This window comes from Hemicordylus capensis, chromosome 2, assembly GCF_027244095.1.
Source record: "Hemicordylus capensis ecotype Gifberg chromosome 2, rHemCap1.1.pri, whole genome shotgun sequence".
Taxonomy (NCBI): domain Eukaryota; kingdom Metazoa; phylum Chordata; class Lepidosauria; order Squamata; family Cordylidae; genus Hemicordylus; species Hemicordylus capensis.
In genome coordinates, this window is record NC_069658.1 from 380138418 (window position 1) to 380165833 (window position 27416).

Genomic DNA, 27416 nt, shown 5'->3' on the forward strand with positions numbered 1-27416 from the left:
AATGGGACACAGGGAGTTAGGGGAATTGCAATCAGGAAAATACCGTTAAATGAAGGGGGGGGAAGAACAAATCCCTCCTGACCCCTGGAAATGACCCCTGACCCCCAAAATGACCCCCCCAAATCACCCCCTGACCCCCCAAAATTGCCCCCCCGAATGACCCCTTGGCCCCCAGAAATCCCCACCAAAAAACTGTCCAAATTTTTGGGGAAAGGAACCAAACCACGAATATGCAGGTCATGATTGGTGACAGTTTCCCAATCACGGATACTCAAATCCACAATTGGGAAACCCGTGATAGGCGAGGGACGCCTGTAACACACCATAATAGAACCGTTCCCTACTACGACCAACTAGAAATAGGTTGAGATCCAATGTCTCTCCCATTGACACAAATACTACCCCAAACCTGAATGCCACAAACCTTTCCTAGTAGGTACTGCAATTTACTCAATTTACTCAAATTTACTCAAGTGCAGCCAGCATATTCACCATACAGTTCCCCTAACCAACCTATTTTCATCTCTCCAATTAAGTCTCTTGTAATTTTTGGAAAAAGGAGTTGCATTAACCACTTGTGTACACCCATGTCCTAGGGCACTTACTGTGGGGCAGTGGCAGGTGTATCCTGAAGGCAAGTTTACTGCCAGCTTACACTGCCCACCATTCTGGCAAGGCTGTGATTCACATGCATTCACGATGTTCTTGCAGTGGCGGCCTGAAGAGAAGAAATACACAGTGTTACTGGTAGAGCTTTGCCCATAATATCACCACCCCTACATACACCTAGCACCAATTGTGGGCTTCTTAGCACCAATTCCTGAAGCTTGCATTCTCTTTCTTCACATAATGGCCACTGAGGTTCACCTTATAAAATTACTGTATACTGCTTTTCAACAGAAAAGTTCACAAAGTAGTTTACAATAAGATAGTTCAAGGGGCTCAGATTCTAAGAAAAACAAGGTAGATACCAGCGACAGTCCCTGGAGGGATGCTGTGTGCAGCTCAGTACAGACAGTTGCTCTCCTGCTGCTAAATATAAGAGGATCACTGCTTTAAAAAGGTGCCTCTTTACCCAGTTATCTTTTATTCACACATAGAGGATAACTTATCCAGTTATCTTAAATTCACACAATCAAAAGGTGTGTTCTACCTTGGTTTGAGAGCTGTCTGCTCCCAATTTTTGGTTGTGTGGAAGCAAGGTAGGAGGAAAAGCTAACCAGCTATGAAGTTTGCGGCAACTGTACGTTTCCTAAAATATGCAAGTAGCCTATATATGTATAGCCAAGAAAACAAAACATCCCACACAGAACAACTAATACAGTATACCTAATCAGAGTGAAACCAAGTAAGATGGCAGGTAACGCAACAAAAAGTAATCAATCAGTATTATCGGGGAAATTTATTTATTTATTTATTCATTTATTCAATTTTTATACGGCCCTTCCAAAATGGCTCAGGGCAGTTTACAATTAAAAATGGGCCAAATAGAAAAGAAAATCAACCACATGGGATTTGCAACAGAACAAACAACTATGGTTTGCAACACTACGTTGTCCTGAATGCGATGGTTGGTCAGGAAGAATGCAACAGGCCACAAAGAATTCAAATAGCATGGGGATTCAGAGAAACCTAGCTATCCAATGTGTATACCTTAATTCACCTCCATTAGGTAAAGTCAATGAAAAATACTGGGTATACAACCAAAGGTCTTTAACCTAGCAGAAGCTGAATCAACAAACAGAAGGTGTATGCAGCTTCCCAGCACACATGACATCAACTATAGACCTCTACATTTCAACCTTGTTTGCACTTTTACTCACCAGTATAGCCTGGCCGGCAGATGCACTGGTAGTCGCTGCCTTCCTGAACGCAGTCCAGTGTGTTGCGTTGGTAACAGTGGCTGGGCTGGCACTCATTTATGTCTCCCTCACAGCGTTCCCCTGTAAAGCCTGGCGGGCAGCTGCATCGGTAACCACCCACCCTGTCCACACAGGTCCCATTGTTGAGGCATTTAGGGACCCGGGTGCCAGGATTCATGGCGCAATCATCCTCATTTATTTCACACAAGACACCTAGGAAGGTAACAAGCCATCACATCAAGTGTCCCAACTCTGGGGAGCCAAAAACAGCCCCTCCTGCCACCCTCTGAACTGCCTCCACGGAGAAACAAAAAACCCCTCCCCACCCTTTATGGTTAAGGTTCTTTCTTCCACCACCCTAGAGGGACCAATTCTTAATGCTCTCCCTCAAACTGGGAGCACTCAGAGCCCACTGGATCTATTCTTGGCCTGGAAAATCCAGAGCTCCACCACTATAACTATTTGAGTTTGACCTGCACCAGCAGAACCCAAAGCCCCCTCCCCTTCCTCTTGCACTGTCCTACTACAATGGAGAGTGCAAACTAAACTAGACTCTTCTCACAGCAGAGACCTCCCTACCCAAGAGCTAGCACTTACCCAGAGTTCCTGGCGGGCAGGAACAAATGTAGCGTCCAACAAGGTCAATGCAAGTACCTCCATTCTGACAAGGGTGAGACTGGCATTCATCAATGTCGTACTCACAGTTTTTCCCTTCAAAGCCTGGTGGGCACTAAAGAAAGAGGGAAACAAGTAAGGCAAAAGCAGGAAAAGGCAAGTAAGGTTGGAACTCAAATTCGTGCTTTAGCCCTTGTTTGAGGGCTAAATACTACTCCAAGGATTCTACATATTTACTGTAGCAAAATGGCTTACCCCCAAGTTATTCAGACACTTTAAAAACCGGGAGGTTGCATTAAGCATGACACAAACTACCACACAAACAAAACCCCGATTTACTATTCAGCTTTTTATAATAAACATTGTGCCCAGTTCTTGCTCTTATTTTAATGTTTCACTTCAAGTTCTAAGGAGATCATTCCAAAAAAAAGAAAAAAAGGCCATTCACATGGGGTAGGACAGGGCTACCCCAGGTAGGGCTGGTCATGTGAAGTGCCAGGATAGTTCCCGACCCCACCGCTCTTTCCCAAGGTAGCCCTGGTTTGAAACCCAGGCTTAAAGTGAGGTAGGACGACAAGTGTGCGGCTCCTGCCTCACTCCCTGGTCGTGTGGGTGCTCACACTGCCGGCAGCTGCTCCCGGGCTGCTGGCAGCCATCCTGATTAGAGAAGGGTGGACGGGGGTGAGCGAAGTGGCCAGACAGCACAGAGTCTTCCCAATGTGCTGCTTGCATTGTGGGATATCCGGCCGCCTGGTTTTCTCCCCACTGATTGCCTCACTGCCACGCTGCTCGTCTGGGCGCATGGACAGCGGAGCCCTATTCAGGCTAATGTGGGAGGAGGCCGTTAGGCTCCCACCTTCCCTCAAGCTACCCCCAGTTTGGTTGCGCGAACCTTAAAGAATAGCAAAATATGATTCTCAAATGCTTTTGGACTAATAAAACAAAATTAAGAGGAAGCACACATACTCTGCAAGAGGCGAAAAATCAAAGAGACATTTTTTGGTTCTTGTATTGCTGCTGTTCTGAAACAGCTCACTATATCAATGATTTCATAAGAAGGAGATCAATACCAGTCCCTTTGGTTACCATTATCCTAGATCAGGGGTGTCAAACTGTGGCCATCCAGCTGTTGCTGACCTACACACTCTTCACATCCCAGTTGCAGTGGTTAATAGCCAGAGTTGGTGGGAGTTGTAGGCCAACATCTGCAGGAGGGCCACAGTTTGACACCCCTGCCCTAGATGAAGATGGGAGAATAGAAACCAACTATTTAAGAAGAAATTAATATCAACTGAAATTGTTAGGGTAGAACATAGTCATTTTGTCCTAAAATATGATCCTATTATTTAATTTGGATAAGACACTATGGACATTTGTAACATGGAAAACACATAAAGATTTAGAAGAATAATGGCTTGATAATATTTGCAGAAAATGGATGGCTGACATTCAGAGTAATGCTGTGCTGGTGCTGTGGAGGAGGGATGACTGTTATCACAGGAAGCTAGGAAGCTGCCTTCTACCAAGTCAGATCGCTGGTCCATCTAGCTTAGTATTTACACTGACTGACAGCGGCTCTCCAAGGTTTCAGGCAGGAGTCTCTCCCAGCCCTACCTGGAGATGGCAGGGAATGAACCTGGCACCTTCTGCATGCAGAGCAGATGCTGTACCACGGAGCTCTGGTCCCATCCCCTCTGGGTAATATCTTACAGCAGACGGCCCTCCTATGTAGTCACCTACCCCAAAGAAAAACCAGGGTAGACCCTGCTTAACAAAAGGCTAATTCATGCTCGATACTACAAGAACAGTTCTCCTCCCCAAGGGTCACATGGCCCCCCAGTGATATATTTTCAGAAGGCACAGTGGGAAGGGGAGATAAGCAAAAGTATCCCCTTTCCCATCGCACTAGGACAGCTTTAGTCTGGATGTAAACTGCCATCAACAGTCTGATTTACTTTTATGTGCATTTAAAACACCTTTTGTATCAGAGACATGGAGTGACTGGCATTTGAGAAATGTATCACTATAGATCTGCAGCTCACATTTAAGGAATCAAAATCAACTAGCTATGTTTTTTATCTAAAAGTAAATAAATGTAATTTAAATTTTATAATGGTTTTCTGAGTTGGAAGGTTGTGAACAGACATATAAAGCTAAACAAACATTAGAAATTAGTAAAGAGCTGCCAAAAATATGGAAAGCCTTTTAAAATTTGAACAGAATCTGATTTCATCAGAATCTAGCCAGCAAAGTACTGAATATTTCTTTATTATCATATTGAAACTATTTAATCACTCTCCGTTTGTTGAAGTCAACTGGTTTTATGCAAAACTTTTCTATTTATTCCATCAAGTCTGTAGGCATACTGGTTTGATACAGCAAGCTGAAGAACCCAAGAATCACTACAAGAGACTTGATTGGTGATAGTTTGACACTTGAATGGTTAATAGGTGTGTGCGTTTTGCTGGAAGTATGGCCAATCTACCACTTATCAAAAGTGACTAGCAAAATGCAAGACAATTGCAGAAATAGAAAGAAAGAAAAAGAGCCCCCAATACAACCCATTGTCAATCCAACCCAATCCAATCGTTATTATGGTCATAGGCAGAGTAACCATTGTCAAGAAAATGAGTTGCAATAACAAAACAAGTCTCCCACTCCTACTCATGAAACTTCATCCCTTTTCTGGAGTTTCAAAGAGAAGCCAGGAGTCCTGGCCTGCTGAAGTCTCCTAGGCTCCCTTACCGCACAGACATATTCTCCCACAATACTGCGACAGGTGCCCCCATTCCGACACAGGTTGTGCTGGCAGTGGTTGACTTCACTCTCACAGTAGCTGCCTGTGTAGCTTTTCTTGCAGATACAGTAGTGAGTATTGCCAGCATCCACACAATGGCCACCATGACGACAGACTTGGTCCTTGGTCACACCTATCCACAGAAGACAGAATTACACACTGCGTGCCCACCACATATCCTGCATGCCCCTTAAGAACATAGGAACAGCCCTGCTGGATCAGGCCCAAGGCCCAACTAGTCCAGCATCCTGTTTCACAAAGTGGCCCACCAGATGCTGCTGGGAGCCACAGGCAGTTGTTGAGGGCATGCCCTCTCTCCTGCTGTTACTCCCTTGCAACTGGTACTCAAAGGCATCCTTCCATTTGTTGCTCTTAGATTTCCTGGCAATCAATTTCATGGGATGACCGCTGGTTCTAGTGTTATGTGAGAGGGAGAAGAATTTCTCTCTATCCACTTGCAAGAATTTCTCTCCACCCCATGCATGATTTTATAAACCTCTATCATGTCTCCCCGCAGTCATCCTTTTTCTAAACTAAATAGCCCCAGGTGTTGTCGCCTTGCCTCATAAGAAAGGTGCTCTAAGCCCCTGATCATCTTGGTTGCCCTCTTCTGTACCTTTTCCAGTTCTACAATGTCCTTTTTTAGATGTGGTGACCAGAATTGTATGCAGTACTCCAGGTGTGGCTGCACCATTGTTTTGCATAAGGGCATTGTAATACTAACTTATAATAGGAGCTGCAGAAAGCTGCCAAGAACAAAGTGGAACAAGACGAAGGCAAGGTTGTACAATCAGTCAGAAGCAGAAGACTAACTCAAGACCTTGCTCCAAATCCCAACTACTAGAATCTATATGAAATAATACAAATATTTATATAGCACTTTTTCAACAAAAGCTCCCAAAGTGGTTTACATAGATATAAACAAACAAAAAAAGATGGCTCTCTGTCCCCCAAGGGCTCACAATCTAAAAAAGAAACCTAAGATAGGTGCCAGCAATGGCCACTGGAGGGATGCTGTGCTGGGGATGGATAGGGCCAGTTGCTCTTCCCCTGAAAAATAAAGTGAACCACCACTTTTAAAAGCTGCCTCTTTGCTCAGTTAGCAGGGGACTTCCCTCATCCAAATTCAAAGTGAAAAGAAACTATTTTCCCCCAATAAATCACCCCACTGCTTTAAAGTCATATCCCAATTTTCTGTTAAGAGAGCCTATTTCTAGTCCTCCTGGTTGCAGAAAGTTTTTAAAAAGTGCAAGAAGAGCATACTACATGCTTCAATACCACAGCAGGACCAGAGAATTCAGACCAACCCCTCCATTGCCTGTCAAGCCCCCTTGCTCTTCCTCTGTTATCACATCATTTTGAAATTAGGACAGACTACCTAATTGAATTTGAGAAACATTACCCCAAAGAAGATATTGCTGCTACTGCTAATGATGAACTCAGCACTGCAACAGATGTTTGTATATTTTATTCTGATCTCTTCAAGCTCACTGCTCGGACACTTGCACTGAGGAAGTGAACAATTCACAGTGGAGAGAGAGAAGTGAGGTCCCCAAGGGATCAGTATTGGGACTAGTACTTTTTAATTTTTTCATAAAGGATATAGAAATTGAGGTAAGCAGTGAGGTGGCCAGATTTGCAGAAGACACTAGACTATTTAGGGTAGTGAAATCCAAAACAGACTGTGAGGAACGGGGTGAGTAGGCAACAAAATGGCAAATGCAGTTCAATTTAAGTGTAAAGTGATGCACATTGGGGCAAAAAAAAATCCCAGCTTCACATATACACTGATAGGGTCTGGGTTGTCTGTGATTGACCAGGAGAGAAGTCTTAGGGTCATGGTGGACAGCTAATTGAAAACATCAACTCAGTGTGCAACAGATGTGAAAATAAAACTACTAATATTATAATGCCTTTATACAAATCGATGGTGAGGCTTTCCCTTTAAGATGATTAAAGGGAAACATAATAGAGGTTTATAAAATTATGCACAGTGTGCAGAGTGTGGATAGGGGAAAGTATTTTCTCTCACACACAACACTAGAACCAGGGATCATCCTATGAAACTTTGCCAGGAAATTTAGGACTGACAAAAGGAAGTACTTTTTCACACAGTGTATAATGAATCTGTGGAATTCTCTGCCACAGGATATGGTGATGACCACCAACTTGGATGACTTAGTGGTTTTAGACAAATTCACGGAGGACAAGTCTATCAATGACTACTAGTCTTATTGTCTATAGGCCACCTCCATATTCAGAGGTTGGATGCTTCCGAATACCAGCTGCAGGGGAGCAACAGTAGGAGAGAGGCATGCCTTCATCTCCTGATTGTAGGCTTCCCAAAGGCATCTTGTAGACTACTCTGAGAAGCAGGATTTGGGACTAGATAAGCCCTGGGCCTGATCCAGTAAGGCTCTTCTTACCTTTCCTTAGCACTGGAAAGAAAACTTCAGTTTTACAGGCCCTGAAGCAGAGGACATCCTTACCTCTGTTCCTGGCCACCACTTCACAAGAAACATTGGGGATGTCACAATAACGACCGGTCCAGCCTCCAGGGCAATCACAGGACAAGGTGGTGCCTGTCTGCAAACAGCGGCCACCATTCTGACAGGGTGAGCGGCTGCATAAATCCAGCAGTGTCTGCACAGGGCAGGAAAAAGCAAGAGTCAAGGGGAGAGTCTGCGGCTTGAGAAGCACCCTGCTCCTGCCACTGATGGGACTCAGAAACCTTCCCACCGGGTGTGAATGCTGCATCTTCCCTAGTAGCCCACGTGCATGGCCTCTATATGGGATTTATATATTTAGTTATTGTGATGTATAGCTTGTCCAATCTTGTGAGCTCAGGTTGCATTACAGCAGCTTGGTATGAACAAGTCAGACTATAAAGATCTAAATATTTCCCTTCTATTGAGGCCTGGGTCAGTTTACCTGGCACTGAGAACCAGTGTATCCCTGAGGACAGGTACAACGGTAGGACTGCACACCATCCTGGCACACACCCCCATTGAGGCAGGGCTGCGACTGGCACTCATCAATCTCATGCTGGCAGTGGGAGCCCGTGAAGCCTGCACGGCAGTGGCATGTGTATGAATTCACTCCATCCAAGCAAGTGCCACCATTGAAGCAGGAGCTGAAGGGGGGAGGGGGAGGAGAAAGAGAGAGAGAAAGGACAAGAGGGTCCACTGTCAAGGAGAGAGCAAGGAGGCCATCTAGTCGGATCCTGATCTAGCACAGGTTAGGACATCTCCTCTAGCCAATACCTGGCTAAGCCAGCTGGCTTGTAATTCTGGCTAAGAAGAATTTTACATAAGGGTTTTCACTCTTGTCCGAATGCTGCAACTATGGGGAAGAACTTCTCTCTAGCTCTACTCTACCCAGTGGTTAACCCTGCTTCTTGCTCAACATTTGGACATTATTTCTTGTTAGATTGTGTTTGCCTGAAACTGACAGCCAGTGAAACTTTATACCTTGCTCTTGGTGCTCTTTAGCACCCAATGCTTCCCCCAAACATCGGCCATGTTCACATGAACAATTAACTCAGTATAACAGATTTGTGCTGTTTTCAAGGGTAGAGGATTTAAAAGCAAGATGGGGACCCAAGTCTTCTCCTTCCAAGAAGGCTGGGAAGCAGAGCCATTTCTCTGGGTGAGCATGGCTGGAATGGAACCTCCTCCACCCCTTGCTAGTGCCTCAGCAGACAAGGACTACTCCCTTGAAAAGAAGAAAAGAAAAGAACATCTGGGGCATCTTCACACCTTTATGGAACACAATACTCTGACAGGAGTAGGTTAAGAAAGCAGTTCAATATGTGCAATGGACACCACCAGACAAGTCACCAGTCCACATGACAAATGATCCTGGTCACCATTCAGCTCACCTGTCCGTGCACTCCTGCACGTTGTGCTCACAGTGTAAGCCAGCCCAGCCTGGTGCACAAGAACAAGTGTAGCTGTTGACGTAGTCTGTGCAGGTGGCCCCATTGCGGCAGGGGTTGCTTAGGCACTCATTGATCTCCGTTGCACAGCGTACACCTGTGAAGCCTGGGAGGCATGTGCATGTGAAGGAGCTGATGCCGTCCTGGCAGGAGCCACCGTTCAGGCAAGGATCTGTAGGCAGGGAGGGGCATATTCAAAAGGGCCTGAGTAAACTCTCATTCCTTTACTTTTTGAATTCCCAATCAAAAAAGGCCAAGCTCTTTGTTCACGTATGCAGAATTATGCATACGATAGAGGAGATACTAGCCCTCAAGACTGAGGAGGTATCACGCGAAAGCATAAAAAGTACAGAAAATGTGGGGTGTGTCTTAGTTTTACTGGAACAAGCAAGACTTAATGCCCCATTCAAATATTTTAGTCCAGTGGTTCTCAGCCTTTTCCTTTACGCAGACTACTACACCATCATTGAAAACCTTTGTAGCCCACCACATAAACAAGCCATTTAAACATTTTTAACATAGCCTATGGCTGATGGGAGTCAAATTTATACATGAATAGGTATTATAAACACAGTTACTTCTAATAATCTATTATGCTCACTCACAGACATATTGTACTCATCACATATTGCAGTGATGATATTGTACATTTACCTGCAGTAGGCCTACCAGTGGGAAAAGATAACACCTAATGAGAAAGCTGATGTTTATTATTACATTATCTCCCCACCCCTGCACCCAGGACCACTTGTAGTACCCTCATAGACCACCAGTGGTCCATGGACCAAAGGTTTGGAACCACTGCTTTAGTCCTATTGATACCAATATGAACCGCACTGGAACTAGCCTAAGAAATTCCAAATTCTGCAAAATTTAATTTATGCCACAGAGACAATGCTTAAGCAAAGTTTTCATAAAGTCTAGTAGCTGCTCTCAGCCCCCTTCCTGCTGTCCCACCCACTCAATCAACTCACTTGGGGTGCAGTCATCAATATCCATCTCACAGTTAGTGCCAGTGTAGCCAGAACGGCAGGCACAACTGTAACTGCCATTCAGGTTGGTGCAGGTGCCCCTATTTCGGCACGGGTTCTGGTCACATTCATTAATGTCAATGTGGCATCGCTGCCCTAAGGGGGAAAAGACAATTACAGGATTTTTAATTAATTTCTTATAAGCCCTCTACCATGCTTGCATCCAAAGCCACTCGAGACAGTATTCAGTACAAACACAAATTATATAGGTGAAAGTGTCTCAATACATAAAACCACCACAAAACACAACAATACTAAATCATAAAACCAGCATGCAGACCAATAGGATTGGTCACCATAGCACTCAGACAAGGCAGAGAAGAAAGAAGTCCATGGATTCCAGTACCTTGCCAGCCTGGTGCACAGCCACAGGTAAAGCTCTCATAGTCAGGTGTATGATCACAGACACCATTGTTCCCACATGGATTGGGGAAGCAAGGGGCCAGCACATTCTCACAGTCCCGACCTGTGGGGAGAAAGGCAGGCCTGACATACTATCTGGATTCCCACCAGCCCAACAGCCAGAATAGCTTGAATTATAAGTGTATGTTTTAGACTCAGGGTGAAAAAATATGAAGGGGTGTGTATGTGTGTGTGTGCGCGTGTACACACACACACACACACACACACACACACACACACTTCTCCACACTTTGCTTTTATAATAATCAGTATTCCACCTCTCATGCAACCTTTCATCTGTGTGCAGAATGAGTTTTATTCTGGGCTGCACTATCAAGGCAGTGTGTGTACACGTGCATTCAGAGTGGTGCCTTCCTGATTCAACTTGGGTGGGATCTAAAATTAACTGAGCGGACATCAAGACTTCTGAGCGTATACATGTGTGCACACCTTAGGGGAAACACTGCATGCGACTAAGTGCACAACATCATTTCAGCAGGACGGAACACCAGCATGAAGTATCCTCTATCCATCATGTATGACCTAAATGTGATATTCAGTTATAATCTGCAGTACTGTCCCATAAGTGACTCAAGTGCAGAGTATGAATATCAGCTGTGGCCCTCCAGCTTCCAGACTGACAAGTGACAATCTCCCTTTCCCACCTGCAATTTTTGACTAAGGCAACCCAGGGCCAGCTTCGGGTTTCAGGGTGTCCTCAGCAGACTCCCCTCCATGGGTTCCTTCCTATCTAGGTGAACTCAGAGAGTTGCTCCATCACCATCATACAAAGGCTATGGGCACAGAGGTGGTCCAAGAGATCAGCAGTGGACCCTTGGCAGCTGTCCAATCAACACCATGAAGCCACTTCGCCAGCTGAGGAAGTTTTAGCTGTATAAGATCCATGGTGATGGATTCTGGTGGAGCAAAGATCAGCTTTCCTACCAAGGATGTTGTTTTCCAGCAGATGATAGCAACTTAAGGCACTCTCTGATTGCCCATTGGACTTTACCACAGAGAACTCTCCACTCACCAGTGTATGGCAAGTCACAGAGGCAGGCGTAGCTGGCAATGCCATCAATGCAGGTGCCCTTGTTGAGGCAGGGACTGGAGGCACAGTCATTTATATTGGTCTGGCAGTAAGTCCCTGCAGAAGAGAAACAGAAAACCTTAGGACTCCAGTGAGCACAAAGAGGCGCATTCCCACACTTCTGATGCCAACACCACCCAAAAGCCTTCATGCAAGACTAGGGGTGGGGGGAATCTGCTATCCTGCACTGCTCCCAAGTAATGAATAGGGGCACAGATGCCTGCAGTCCACCCAGACCTAGTTGGCGTTTGAGTTGAGGTTTATAGGGAGAGCATGTCTTTGTACAGAAGGCAGAGTATTATCCAAAGGGAAGGAATGGGAATCAGGATGTGGATGAGATCTGTATCTTAGGGTAAGGAAGTGCTAGAAGGGGCTTAGGTGTGGTGTAGGCTTTTAGGGAAAGACATGGATGATGAAAGCAGACAAGGAAGCCATAGTTACATACCCTGGAAGCCCTCTTTGCACTTGCAACGATAGCCATTGACATAGTCCGTGCAAGTGCCTCCATGCTGGCATGGATTGGACTCACACTCATTGCGGTTCATATCACAGTTGGTGCCAGTCCAACCTGGCTCACACTCACATTGGTACCTGCAAGGAAAGGAGAGAGAATGAAAGAATGAAGTAGAGATTTCTTACATCTTCCAAGGAACTCCAGCCCATTTGACCAGCCTGTGGGGAATGGCTTAATCCACTCCAATCTTCACACCCATAACAAGGCAACAGCAGGAGAAAAGCCTGCCTTTTCCAAACCCAGCAGCTCACTCCAAAGTCATCCTGTTGTGCTCTCACCCATTGATGTCATCATGACATGTGCCATGCACACAGGGGCTGCTGCTGCATTCGTCCACCTCTGAATAGCAATGTGGATCATGAAAACCCTCAGGACAAAGACAAGAGAAGCCATCTTCACCATCCACACAGGTGCCGCCATTCTTACAGGGGTTGGATGCACATTCATTAATCTCTATGTTGCACAGGGGACCTAAGAAGGAGAAGGACTGCTCAGCAATGGAATAGTCCATGATTACTCCATACAGTTTTCGGGCCACTTGGATCAACGACCTTTACTACATTTGCCTTGCCTTCCAGCCAAAATTAAATCCTATACACAGACCATCTTTGGGCAGTACTTACTCAGCTTCTTCCAGCACAGCCAGAACTTGCTACCTGCATGCAAGTCTGGCCATGACTTTACCTCTTGATCCAACCTTGCAGCTGTTGAACCAGACCCCCATCCAGTCCCTCCTAGCAAGAAGCTCAACCAGTCATCACCTGTGAAGCCAGGTTTGCAGATGCAGTCATAACGATTGATGCCATCACGGCAGATACCATAATCACAGGGGTTGCTGGCACAGTCATCAAAATTCATCTCGCAGTTCACACCTTGGGGAGAAGGAGATATCATGGGCCTGGGAAATGCTGCAGTCACTCCACCTCACAGGACCCCACAGCAAGATGGAAAATCCCTTCCTATCTGAACCTAGTGTGGTATGCAGAGTGGACAAAGCTAACAGGGGTTGAACGAGACACAGGGAAGGGGAGGTTGTGGGAGCTCCTGTGCATCGTCATCCGAGGATGCTGCCTGACGGTGCTATAAGTAGTATGGTCATGCCTGACAGTGATGGAAGTTGGGAGATGCATCAAACACGAACAAGGGAGAGAGATATCCTACCTGAGGTTCCAGGCTGGCAGTGGCAAAGGTATTTATTGACCAGGTCAATGCACTTGCCGCCATGCTGACAGGGATTGCTGTGGCACTCATTGATCTGGTTCTCACAGCGGTAGCCAGTGTAGCCAGCTGCACATGTACAGGTGAAGCTGGAAATGCCATCCACACAAGTGCCATGGTGGCAGGGATCTGGTGAACAGTCATCAATGTTCTTCTCACACAGAGCCCCCTCGAAACCTTCAAGGGAGAAGGGGAAAGTGTATTAGCAGGGCTCACAACAACTTCTGCTTACTAGGAAAGGTTGTCCCTCTTCATCCTTAGAAATGCAAGGTCTGTCTGGGGCTATTGATCAAAAAGTTGCCAAAGTCTTAAGGTTTCAGTTCTAGAAGCTGCTATTTCTCTGAAAAGATGCTGCCCGAATATCTGTTATTTCTTACGAGTGACTGTTCATTCTGTATTACCTAAAATTTCTGTGTAAAATCTCTCCCTCCTTTCATTTGATATTAATAATTTGATCAGAAATAACAAGTAATCCACCCTGCCCAATCCTCCTTGAAATGAGAACTGTCCACAATCCCCTTTCCTCTTCCCCCTACCCTAAAAGCAGATTTAGTAATCTGCTTTGTAAGTTTCTCACAATCCGTTCAAACATCCGGCTATCCTCAGAACCTTGCCCCTTTATTCACAGGCAACTCTTAGCACCGTTTTGCAGTATGCCACTATGCACCATTGTGCTTTCACTATACATTTCCTTGGCCTGGGAAATGGTGGCCTTAATTCTGTGCTCACTTCCAAAGTGCATTCAGGTCAGGCAAAGAAAACACAACCCATGCAAACACCGATTTGCTTTTGCTCTTCCACAGCTACCTCAGGATCAGAAAGAGACACACCTTACCCAGTGCTAATCACCAAGAGGGAAACTAATGGTCCCTGATCCAAGCCCAGTCCACCTACTATTTGTTCCCAGACATCCTCCCGTGAAAGTTATTCACGGATGTGGGGGCAAGGACTGGAGAGAGGGCTCATACCATATCCAGCCTGAATTTTTCAGAAAATACATACAAGGTGTACCCCAGGCAGGCAGATGTCAAGGAAGACTTTCTCCCTGCTGTACCAGTTCCTCGTAGCCCTTACATAAATATAAGCACCAATTTCCTCTTGGCTGGAAACTCATGCACCCCACCCACCCCAAGGAGCGTAGCAGTAACATATCAAAGACAAGAAGTCACTGTAGCAAGCAATCACCTTCTGTACAACGGCACTCGTAGGCATTGGGCCGGTCCACACACTTGGCACCATTCTGGCAGGGTGTGCTGGCACATTCGTCAATGTCAATCTGGCACATGGAGCCTGAGAAGCCTGAACAGAGAGACAGACAGGCAGGCAAATGAGTCAAGCAGGCCAACTGGACCGATGAAGTGGGGAACATGCATCCATTCTGGCAACATCTACCTACACATGGGCAAATATCCCATCAATGCACACAGAAAGACCACTTACTGTTATCAATCCCGATGCCCAGGAATGTCACATGATCATCTGTACAAAGGAGCTGGCAGGCAAGTGAAGAGACAGTTTTGCACTGGGAAGAGTGGAAGTACCGCCTGGGTAGCCCTACCTCTGCTTCCTCAGTTGGACGCCACACAGGGACAAATAAAAGAGCTCATGCATACAGCAGCCCTCAGCTATTCGGTGGAATTAAGCGTTTCAAAACTGCATACACATGTCTAGAAAGTGCACCAACTAGGCTGGCAGAAGGGTCAGTGCATGCCAGTTCTCAGGCAAAGTGTCTGAAGTGGGTAGAGAGCTGGATCAAGCCTGGCCTAAATTGACAGCTTGGAGGGGAAACTCCAAAACCAACAGAGGCAGAAGAAACAACCCGTTTGCACTGGGAGGAAAATGCTGCAGGACAGACCTCCTCAAGCAACAGCCTGGTTGCACAGCCAAGCCCTACCAGCAGAGGCCTGTAGTGAAGGCTCTCAATGTCTCTCCCCCTCCTCTCCACAGGGGGCTTCGCGGTGTCTGCCCCACATGTAAATTGGGTTCAGGGGCCTGTGCGACAGGCTGGGGGAACAAAGATCTCATTGTCCCAGCTCCCACACAGCAAGCTATAGGCCTGTCTGTCAATCAGCCCTAGAAGCAACTGAATGGAGGACAGGGCCCCCCACCCGCTCAGCAGCAGAGAGGCAAGGCCAGGCCTGGGGAATGAGCTACACACACCTCCCTAAGGCTGCAGCCGTGTCCTGGACACCAACAAGGATCGCCCCGAGCTGGGCTCCTACCACAGCAAAGGCACCTATGCTAACTGCCCTGCAGGACACACAAGGGGCAGCGCAAACTCATTAAGAACACAAAAACGTACAGCACAACTCCACCACAAGACTCAGATTTAGCACACCCAGGTGAGTTCATGCAAAGGGCAGACATACCCTAAGAGAAGAAATGGAGGATAGAACGGATGGAAGCTAGGCTCTTCCCAGAAGGGCAGGGGCTACCCAGCCTTCTCAAAGGGAGGCCTGAGCTGGCTTCACTTACACACACACACACGCAGAGAGAGCACTTACAGGCGAGCAGGGCAGGAGCATGTGGGGAATGGGGGGCAGACAGATCATCTCAGGTGCTAAGTGGGAAAGAAGGACAGGAAAGAATGATCCAGTTTTAATCTTTTCCTGGTGGAAAGGCACAAGAGAGAGAGAATCCTGCTGGCAGAAGGCCTAGGCTTACCTGAGGGGCAGGTGCAGCTGAACCCGTTGACAATATCCTTGCAGACACCACCATTGACACAGGGGTTGCTCTCACACTCATTGATGTTGATCTCACAGTAAGTGCCACTGAAACCTGCAACCAACAGGAACTATTGGCGTTACAAAGCCCAGTCCAGCCTCGTCCCCCCACCACCACACCCACAAGCGCCCAGCACATTCACACATAGTAACAGTGCTTCAGAGGCCCATCCCATCTTGGCAGGCTCATGCTCAGGAATATTAGTTCACTGCATGGACAAAGGTACACCATAAATAATGATATTTCACTTTCAGTACAGCATCCGGGGCATTCATAAAAACCCTGGACAATCCAAGACACTCTCTCTCTCTCTCTTCTTTTTAAAGCAGTGTCTAGCTCTCATAGTTACCAGAACAAAGAATGAAAACTGTTAGGCAGACAGTGTTCAGAGTTAGAAAGTTTCAACCACGGCATCCAGTCAGCAGAAGATAAAACTTTCTTACAATGTGTGCCTTTTCCATGAACTCCAACCCTACCTTTTCTGTCCCTACTACCCCAATCACTCTTGGCCCTGTTCCTTTTTCTCTAATAGTTCATCACATCCTGTTTTTGCTATTAGGGAAGAGTACCCAACACATCAGGGCTGTCTCAATAAGTTGTGACCATTTCTACAGTTGAGGCAGTAAGTGTTTGTATCGATCACAGATGCAGCATCTGTGTTGGTTGTATCACAACTGATCAATTTATTAGATCAACTAATCAAAAATAATGCTAACATAATTTGCATAATTGCTTAGATTATATTTTCAACTAAATTTGGCTTTCTAGGTTTAAGCCTTTTTAGGCTTTCTAAACTCCAAGGATTTTCGTTTCAGACTTCCAATAAGCAGAGGATCACAGGGATTATAATAAACTTTGTTAGCCACCCCATAAAAATTTATTCTCTGGGCAGCTCACAACACAAGGAACACTGATGATGTTGTTGTTGATGATGATTATGATGATAATAAATAAAAGAATGAATGAAGTCCCAGCCTCTTCCACTGATCTGAGCCAATGGTGGGGGAAAAAAACTAAACAGTATTTTTAGTACAGTCTGGGATGGCAACACACACACACACACCTACCTCTGTCATATACTATTGGTCCGTCTACCTGACCATAGTAACTCTAAAAGGTCTTTCCCCAGTCGTGTTAGACAAGATCCCTTTCCAGTGGAAGATGCTGGGGACTGCACATGTATGCAAAGCTTGTTCTCTGCCACTGAGCTATGAGCCCTCCTCTTCCTCTAGAACAGGGCTGCTCGGCTTTGGTCCTCCAGCTGTTTTTGGACTACAACTCCCATAATCCCCAGCCACAATGGTCAGGGATTATGGGAGTTGTGGGCCAACATCTGCAGGAGGGCTGAAGTTGAGCAGCCCTGTCCAGGGAATGCTGTGGAAATGGGGATGGTTACTGTAATCCAGAAAAGAGCAAAGTCACAAGAGGAAGGCAATAGGCTTGTTAAGATAGCATGGGGAAACTGAACGAGGTGAAGCAGCCTCCAGACAGAGGAGTGGCAGCCCTGTGCATCCAGGATTGCAAGACCTCAGCAGATCCAGGTTTTGTTGTAAAGCTGACCATCCACTAGTCTCTACCAGGCTGCTCTCAGAAGACAAGAATGAACAAAGGAAACCCTGCTGCAGTAAGATACAGTGACCAGCCCTCCAGGCTGTGCTATTCCCCGCCCTTCACCACTTGTCCTAAACATCATAAAGCCCACTTCCTTTATTTATTTATTTATTTATTTATTTACATTTTATATCCCGCACTTCCTCCAAGGAGCCCAGAGCAGTGTACTACATACTTAAGTTTCTCCTCACAACAACCCTGTGAAGTAGGTTAGGCTGAGAGAGAAGTGACTGGCTCAGAGTCACGCAGCAAGTATCATGGCTGAATGGGGATTTGAACTCCAGTCTCTCCGGTCCTAGTCCAGCACTCTAACCACTACACCACACTGGCTAAATAATTTGCTGTCAAGAAGCGCCGAGGACATCCCAGAGACTCAATGCCTTGTTTCCTTCTCGGGTATCTGAGCAGCTATGGCTTACAGGACCTGTCCTTGTTTCTGGCTAGGGCACCATCTCCCCTCTTTCCATGTAAGCTAGTCTCTCTGCCTATGACTGCTAAAGTAGAAAGAAAGGAAGAACAGCATCACCTTTCTTGAAAGATGGCACTTGAGCAAAGTCTAAACATTTAAGATCAGAAAGAAAATCAAACACACCACATACTCCTACTATTCTCTCAGAGACTAGGATACAGATTGACTCCTACATTTCTTTCCAAGGGGACCACCATCTCTATGTAGGGGGGGAATCACAAAGATGAAGCAGCCTCTATTCTACTTGTTCTAGTCCAGAATCCAGCATTCCCAAATGGTGGCGATTATACATCCCAATATATTATACAGCTCCCTTCTTCCTAGATCTCGAGGTAGAGAATCCTCTTGTCGCAGACATTCTATGCCCAGCCACACCCTTGGCTTCTTCCAGCCACATAAGCAGAAAAAGAGAAGGTCCTTGGCAAGAATGGAAGAAGAAATGAAAGAAATAGAAAGCCTTCCCTTCTCCACACCAAAAATAAATAAATAAGCTAAGCTGGGAATTGTGTCAAGAGGCTTGAGGTGCCAGGAGATAAATACTGAAGGGTCACATATGCCTGGGGAATGGGGAACTGAAGCCACACTGAGGTGATTAGGACAGGCTGGCACCACACATTTGGCATTTTGGTTTGTCTTGATGAGCAGGGATTTGAAGCTAGCTGTGAAGAGAGGAGCTGGATCTGCAGGGACCCAAAGACTTGTGGTAGCAAGCATGACTTGTCCCCTTAACTAAGCAGGGTCCATCCTGGTTGCATATGAATGGGAGGCCAGGTGTCAGCACTGTAAGACATTCCCCTTGGGAGATGGAGCCACTCTGGGAAGAGCTTCTAGGTTCCAAGTTCCTTCCCTGGCAGCATCTCCAAGATAGGGCTGAGAGAGATTCCTGCCCGCAACCTTGGAGAAGCTGCTGCCAGACTGTGAAGGCAATACTAGCAAGATGGACTGGTCTGACTCAGTACATGGCAGCTTCCTATGTTCCTAAGTAGGAAGTTAACACAACTTGAAAGCAAGAATTGGAGATAAGGCACTAGTGCACACTGGATTTTAGGGGCAGGGGTACATGCAAAGAAGCATGCCACTCAAGCAGTCATAGAAGTGCTGCAAAAGAAAAGCTAATCTCTAACAACTCGGTCAAAACATTGTTAAAAGTTGCTGCTTGCGGTGGTGAGAAGCAAGAGAAATATTGCAGTGCTGTTGCATACTGGCTCCTGATTCGTAGAGCCACTTGCCAGGGATCTAGGCTGAGGGCTCCAAACTTCACACTACATCCTGAGTCTACAAGCAATGTCTGCAGGAGATGCAGCGATGCTGGGTTAGCGCAGAAGAGCAGCACTGAGCCAGTTTTCTATCCTCTTGTCCAAAGCCATTCCCAGCAAGCAAGGCCTCCCCCTCCCCCTGGTTTTCACAAAAAGAGAGCCCTAGCCAATGAGCAAGCAAGCAAGGAGAATGTTCCTCCCCATATGGGGTAACGGAAGCACAAAGCACAGCCAATTCACAGTACCCGCCAGGACGGCCCCACTATTAATATTCCAAGCACAATGCTGCACTCCCACTGTCTGTATGAACACTGTAGCAATCTGCCCAGCACCCCAGTCCTATTGCACCGCAACAATGGGGGGAGGAGGGCCGGCTATATAGTCATGCCTCACTTTCCAGGGATTCCTCTACATAAACCGCAAAGCTTGCCTGAGCCTCACAGCTCCATTCAAGGATCTCTGTTTGCTCTTTGCCCCAGCCCCCAAACACTGCAATGCCACACCAGCAGGGGCAGCAGGCAGTAGTACACTAAGCTAGAGCCCTGCATGAAGGCCCCTTGCGTTCCCAGTGGGAGTCTGCTTTGCACCACCGCCCAACCTCAGAGGCTCTCCTAACCTGGTGAGTTCTTTCCCTATAGATGGCAAACACAAGGATGCTCTTGCATTGACTACAGGGAACAAAGAGCCTGAAAACATACAAGTTAGAGAGAAGAGAGTGAGGGAAAGGATCAGGTAGACCCCTTCTATACATCCTAGGCCAATACCACGCCAATCTAAGTAGCCATTTGTTTCCCCCCATATCCCATAGGCGGAATAATATCACCCGCTCACCGAAAAATCCAGCTCAAGAGGAATAAGTGGTGTGAAAGAAACATTCTCCTGGTTCAATCCCCGCACTTGCGCCCCGCTCCCACACACCCCAAGCAGGCACAGGAAGGCTTCAGGAAGGGTCTGAGGATAGGCTTTGCATGCACAGGGCCCTGGCACATACAAGTAGGGGCGAGGAAAGACCTTGCCTAAGCCCCTGGAGAACGGCTGCCACCAGTGTAGTCAGTTCTGGCCAACATGCTGCAAAGTTCCAAGGTCTCCGTTACAGCAAAGCCATTGTAGAGAACCGGTGGTAGCACTGGCAGCATTGCCAGATTTATTCCCATTGTTGCAAATGGGGGAAACGGCAGTAACACTAGTAGCACTACCAATCGTTCTCGGCAGCAGCACGGCTGCTTCTGGGTCTGCAGCAGCAATGCCACAAGTTCTAACAGAGATGTTAGATTTGTGCATCGTTGGCCACTATGTTAATCTGAAACACAGAAGCCATGAGAGTCCAAGAAATACTTCATTTCAAGGACTGAAGTGCCAAAAGGGGGGGGGGCATATTTGAATAATCAGAGATCTACCAAGCCACCTAATGGCATAGCAGGGCAATGACTTGACTAGCAAGCCAAAAGTTGCTGGTTCGAATCCCCGCTAGTATGTTTCCCCAGACTACGGGAAACACCTATATCAGGCAACAGTGATATAGAAAGATGCTGAAAGGCATCATCTCATACTGTGAGGGAGATGACAATGGTCAACCCCTCCTGTATTCTACCAAAGAAAACCACAGGGTTCTGTGGTCGCCAGGAGTCAACACTGACTAGATGGCACACTTTACCTTTATGCTTCTACCAGGTAGGCCTAACTAAAAAGCATCAGGCATCCCAACAGCAGGGGTTGTTCTATGAAATTTACACAACACATTTAATGCACCTTTACACAGTTCATAATGATTCACCAGAACTCCAAAATAAGTTTTTGACATTTTCACTTTTACAAACAGTGAATTAAACCAGGGAAGAGACCTGCTGCCTAAACCCACTCAGCAAATCCACTGTTGGCAGAGATTTTATGCCACTTCTTTCACAACCATGTTGCCTGCCAATTCTTCTCTCTCTCAGCTGTTTGCCCACACTCAGGGGCTGCATTTTGGAGACTCTGCTCCAGTGGCTGTTCAAATAGAGCCAGGAAACTCACCTGACATGCAGATGCAGGTAAATTCGCCAATGCGGTCGAGGCACGTAGCATCATTCTGGCAAGGCATGGAGAGGCACTCGTTGATGTCCGTCTCACAGCGCGGGCCTGTGTAGCCACGCCCACACTGGCACTGGAAGGAGCCTTGCGTGTTCACACATTTGCCAAAGTGTTCACATGGATTGGCTCCTGGAGATGACAATGCATACAAAATGAAGACGAATGGCCCAAACCTTTGTCTCCTCAACCCTTACTTCAAAAGAGAAATCCAGGCAAAGAAAGGGCAGGGCATGCCAGCAGAGGTTAGACACTCTGACCAATGTTTGACTTGCCAGTATCCAAACCCAACCACTAGTCTGCCAGAGAGGCACTCCTCCTCCCTTTCCCTTTCGGATCTGTGAGACAGAAGTATGCAGCTCTCTCACCAATGAAGCACTCGTCCACATCCTGGTCACAGGCTCCTCCAGTGAAGCCTGGTGGGCAGGTGCAGATGGCACGGCCATTCATTGGATTGGTGTCACAGATGGCATCTTCATGGCAAGGGTTACTGACACAGGCATCATCCAAGTGACAGAGGAGACCTAGAAGAGAAAGGCCATGAAAAGCAACTGTAGGACAGAAGCACCCAGAAATGGACGGCATTGCAGGCAGGGCTGAAGTTCTGGGCATGGGTCAGCATCAGCATGCAGCACCCTCAGGCAAATGCCAGAGCCCCAGCACTCAGGAACTGTTTGCACCACTTATGCCTGCCATGTGCCCTTGGGCTCCCGAATCTTTGCAGCTGATCCTCTCAGTGCAAACATGGCAAGAGTGAAGGCACCATTCTAATTTTCCCACAGTGCCTCATATATCAACTCCATTCCTTTCACAACACAGCCTAAACCCTCAAAAAGACCTCTGCCCCAAACCTGCTGACCAGAATTTTTTTTTTTTAAAGCTAAGTAGCAGGCAACTACCTGTCTTGCCCATAGGACATGCACAATAGAAGGAAGCCACACGATCATGACAGGTAGCACCATGAAAGCAGACAGCTGTTTGACAATCATCAATGTTCTCACTGCAGCTCTCTCCCGTCCAGCCATTGACACAGACGCACGAATGGCCCCCGTTGGTATTGAAGCAAGTGCCCCCATTGTGGCAGGCATTGGGCTGCAGCTGGCACTCATCCACATCCTCAGTGCAGAACTGGCCTAGGGCACAAACAGCAGAGTTAGTCCAACAGCTGCAACTCTTCCTTCTCTCCTCTCCCAGCCTCCGCTCCCACCCTGCCGTTGCCCTTGTTCTTCTTCGCCTTCAAACTCCCAGGGCTGGAGCTGGTGGAAATGGTTTTCACCACATGAGTGGCTGCCCTGTTCGTCTGAGGTGAATCCCTTGACTTTCCAACAGGGGACATGAACTTCCATTCACTGGGCCAGGACACAGCAAGCATTCTCCAAAACTGGAGCAAAGAAAGATTCCACAACCTATTCTCTACAACAGCCATACTCCCCATTTTGGAAGGTTACATTTAAAGACAAGTAAATCAATGCCTCACCTCAGCCCCGACCCTGACATCCTGATCTCTGTATTCTCATCTCCATTAAGCCTCCCACCCCACCCGTAATCTTACACTGTTCTCCCCCAAGTTCTGGCTCTGGCCAATGTCCCAGTACCTGTCCACTCTGGAGGGCACTGACAATTGTAGGTGTTGACACCATCCACGCACGTGCCTCCATTCATGCACATGTGGTCCGGACAATCATCAATATTAATCTCACAGTTGTGTCCCTCAAAGCCTGGGAAAGGAGAAGAGAAAAATTTAGCCTGGTTGGTAAATGTAGGAATGCTTATTCCCCCAAGGATTTTCAACCATCCCACCCATAATGTGCAGCTAGGTGAATTATAGTTCCTAGTGTTACCAGAGACTGCAGCAACTGCAAAACATAATGAAGTTTGTGACATTATAAAATAAAGGAGAGGACACTGAGCTGTTCAGCAAAGAAACCCATCTCTAGCCTAAGTGCCACTCACATATAAGACCTCCAACTACAACGGGGAGGAAGAATCAGCCAAGCCTTCCACTTCAGTTCGGGCTCACACAGCCAGAGCTATAGCTTCAGCAGCCACAGCTGCTGTCTGCCAATCTGCCTGCCTCCCACTAGATTACTTCCTTCCTGCTCCACCAAAGCCCTCAACAGCTTCCCATGAGCTTCCTGACAGGAGAACAGTGAAACAGAGCAAATTTAACTCAGGAAAACAATTGTGTTCCGAGTACTACTCCACACCACTCAACTGCCCTGAGGAATCTTCTCACCCCAACTTCCTTGAGGCATCTTCTCGCTTCCCAGGACTCTGCCTCACTCTCTTACAATCAGGTTAAACAACAAATTCTGCAACTTTTACTCACCAGGCAAGCAAGCACACTCATAGCTGAGTTCCCCTGTCTGGCGGCAAGTGCCGCCATTGAGACACTGAGAAGGAGCACAGGGTGTGGAGATGCTCTCACAGAGCTGCCCTGTGTAACCCGACTGGCACTGGCAGCGGAAGGAGCCAGGCGTGTTGAGACAGGTACCCCCATGCTGGCACAAACCCGGCTCCCGACATTCATCCACATCATTCCGGCAGTTACGTCCCTGGTAGCCTGGTGGGCATGTACAGTTGTAGCGGCCATTCCAGTTGGTACAGCGGCCACCATTAACACATGGCTTGCTGGCACAGGCATCTAGCAGAGAGCAGTCTTGACCTGAATGGGAGACAGAGTGCCTAATGACCCTTGAGTCTGGAAGGAAGAAAGCACATTTCTTCCCATAAAGCACATTTCTCTCCTAAGATGCGGATCCATCCTGCATTCCATCTCAGTGGGGCAGTTTTCCCATCAAAAACTAAAAGGCTTTTAGAACACCCACAGAGACCTATCGCTCCCCGTCCCACTTCATTGTGTGACCTCACCTCGGAAGCCCTTGAGACAGGTGCACTGGTAGTGCACAGTGCCATCACGCAAGGTGCTCTCACATGAGCCCCCGTTGGCACAGGGTGACTGGTGGCAAGGGTCCTGAAATTGGCAGTGCTCTCCAATCAGTCCAGGCTGGCATCTGGCAGGGAAGAAAAAGACAGTTTATTAGATGACATTTATCCTATGCCTATTGTACACTGAGCACTATTTTGGTGCTCCGAGTCCCAAATCCTACAGAAATCAGGCTGAATGTGGGTAAAGAGGCAGCAGCAACAAGATGAGAAAAAGGAATCCCTGGGAAGGTTACCTGAAGAATTATTAGGTGACAGTAGTTGCAGCTGGGAGCCTCAGTGAGGAATAAGTTCAGGCAGCTGTCTGATACTCAATGGTCTGCATTTGTATTCCCTACCTATATTTATCTCTCTGGGAGCTGGTGGGAAAATGCTTAACAATTAGGAAGCAGGCCCACATCTGGGATGGGGGCAAGGGGGAGTTAGCTAGGACACACATGCACCCAAATTTTCCCTGCCCCCATAAACTTTTTGCAAACAAATAATAAATATGTAAATAACTGAATGTTGAGCTCCACTGCTACTTTTTTGCACGCCCCACCCCCACTCCATTAGGCTGGCCCATTAAACTAAATTATATATGGCTGGAGTGCAGGGGAGAGGATCTGAAACATAAAGCATGACTATGAATACAGAAGTTTTGAGCAGAGAAGCATCTCTGTCACCTCTTCCTACTTGAAGCTGCAGTCAGCATAAACAATTCTAGAGACAATGGATTGCAGGAAGCCCTGAACATCTAGTTGGGCAAGAACAGGAGAGCCCAGAGTAGAAGTGCAACTACAGCTTCTTGATCAGGGATCATGGCAGGCACTTGATTAATTCAAGGTGTGGTTAGGGCCCAGCTTTCACCAGGCCACAAGCTCCCTTTTTGCTATTTCATCAAGTAGTTTAGGAGTCAGGAGCCTCACCTGAGCAATTGAGGAGATCTGTGCAATGGCACAATATGTCCCCAACGTTTTCCTCCATTGGGCAACAATTCCCTGAAGATAACTTCTTCTAGCTCACAACAACCTACTCTGCCAGTGTGTGTCATCTGCAAAGTTTGTTATGTGCCCACACTCACTCTTTGCCAAGCTGAAAATAGATATCTTAAACATTGGCCTTCTGTCAGGTTCCAGCCAACCATTTCCTCTTACCAGCAAATTCCAGGCAGATCTAAGAAAAGACTTTTCCCCACCCAACATAAGATTTTGTCAGCAGAGCTCACTGCAAAACATTGGGTGAGGGCAGGAATTGAGTATGACTTACCAGTGGATCAGACATACATGCAGATGGCAAGCAACTCAGCTTTACACAATCAAGCACAACCAATACGTTCAAAGTTGCTCAAACACCCGCCAGAGAGGCTAAAGTCTAGCTTGGATTGAAATTATCACTGATTTATTTATAACTGCCTTCTGATGGCTTGGAACCTCTTTTGTAGTGTATAATATTGTTAAAAGAGGCAGAATGTGCATTCACAGTTCTGGAGAAGAGTATAAATAGTGGCTGACTTCCTGACTAAATTATTCAACGGTCGTGGAATTAAGTAGCCTTTTCTACAGTAGTAACTCCTGAGCAGTACTCAGCCAGTGTCTTCTAAATCAGAGCAGAGATTCCAGTGGTCAGGGGAAGCAGTTTTAAAGGCAGTACTGTCCCCAGTTGTTCCTCACAGTCCTAAATTCCTATCCCACTGACCCTACCAATATATTGCTCCCCCAATGTCTCTCAAGTCCCAGCTTTCTTTCGCAGTGTCAGACAAAAATATTGGAGCTATGCCCAACAGCCAAGGCAAGCAGTGTAAAATGAATGATTAACAGTGTCCAGTAATCTGTCCAAATCCACTGAGAAGCAAATTTAGAGGGAATTTGTGGACATGTCTCTGGTTGCTCAAAGTTATGGCTGTGCTCCCTCAACTGTTTGGAAGCAGAATATTCCCAGTACCCTTAAAGAGCAGGTGGGGAGAATTCTTCATAGTCCACACACAAAGTGGACACCATAAGGCAGCAGGGATAGATACTGGCCACTGAGCATAAAGGTAATGTAACCTTATATGAATTTAGATTTAAAAACAGAGAGTGAGTGAGTGTGTGCGCGCATGTGCACAGGTAGGTAGGTAGTGTAGGGGATGGGGAGACCAAGAACGATACAGGTGCACTCTTCCCTCTTTTCTACTCTGTGTTCAAATCTCCAATTCATTCTGACAGGATCCAGCAATAGACCACAAAAAGACCCATCCTGCCATTCAGAGGCTCTCTGCCAATTTGGTTCTAAGAGCGATAAGAAGGTGCTGGGTGGCACAAGTACTACCGCTATGGGGATTACACTGCTTGCTTCCCTAATCCCTGGTCATCCTGGAGTCTTTCAAAGGGTTTCCTGATCCGGACTCGGCAGGCGGCCCCTGTAAATGCAATCTCCCAGACCCCTCCCCCCCCCACCCTCTGCCCATGGCCTGCCATTGCCATGACAACACAGAAAGCCTGTTTGTTCTTCTGCCCGAGCTTGAACAGTGAGTCCTGGGTCGAGACAACAGCCAGGGCCTTGCAGACCAAAGGAGGATCACACAGGGAATGTTCAACCAAGCTACATGGCATCTCCTTGCTGTCACATGAGAAAGACAGCCCACTAGGCAAAATCCCAATCATATCCTGGGATTTATGCCAGGACCCAAGTTTCTCTGCAGCCCATATCTAAAGCATATGTAGGCAATCTGGGGTGAGGAGTGGTCAACCCAGTGTTAACCCAGGGTGAAAAGCAGGCTGCTGGCTAGTTAGTTGTCATGGGAACTAGAGAACCCAGAGAGAAATGGAAAACTGTGAGCTGCAGAGAGATTGGTCTGAAATCTGTGGACACACCGTCTAAAAGTTGAGAAGACGCTGCCTGAAAATATGGAGGAAA

The 27416-nt window shown here is 46.9% G+C and overlaps 1 protein-coding gene across 2 annotated transcripts in view; it reads right to left on the reverse strand.

Moving 5' to 3' along the window:
• NOTCH3 (notch receptor 3) overlaps positions 1-27416 on the reverse strand; it is a 73731-nt gene that overhangs the window by 12005 nt on the left and 34310 nt on the right. Inside the window, exons 1-23 of one of the 2 annotated variants that reach the window (XM_053297852.1) lie at positions 25448-25760; positions 24465-24607; positions 23923-24258; positions 23189-23311; positions 22493-22726; positions 21962-22117; positions 21540-21725; positions 16131-16244; positions 14652-14765; positions 13410-13643; positions 13010-13120; positions 12527-12719; positions 12180-12325; positions 11678-11791; positions 10589-10708; positions 10186-10338; positions 9155-9383; positions 8206-8407; positions 7764-7917; positions 5223-5407; positions 2460-2592; positions 1824-2075; positions 606-718 (exon numbers count right to left, since the gene is read on the reverse strand). In XM_053297852.1, coding sequence (XP_053153827.1) covers positions 606-718; positions 1824-2075; positions 2460-2592; positions 5223-5407; positions 7764-7917; positions 8206-8407; positions 9155-9383; positions 10186-10338; positions 10589-10708; positions 11678-11791; positions 12180-12325; positions 12527-12719; positions 13010-13120; positions 13410-13643; positions 14652-14765; positions 16131-16244; positions 21540-21725; positions 21962-22117; positions 22493-22726; positions 23189-23311; positions 23923-24258; positions 24465-24607; positions 25448-25572 — 3870 coding nt within the window. In that variant the 5' untranslated portion in view covers positions 25573-25760. Of the gene's footprint in view, positions 1-605; positions 719-1823; positions 2076-2459; positions 2593-5222; positions 5408-7763; positions 7918-8205; positions 8408-9154; positions 9384-10185; positions 10339-10588; positions 10709-11677; positions 11792-12179; positions 12326-12526; positions 12720-13009; positions 13121-13409; positions 13644-14651; positions 14766-16130; positions 16245-21539; positions 21726-21961; positions 22118-22492; positions 22727-23188; positions 23312-23922; positions 24259-24464; positions 24608-25447; positions 25761-27416 lie in introns of those variants that run through there. The other variant, XM_053297850.1, reaches the window with a different exon arrangement.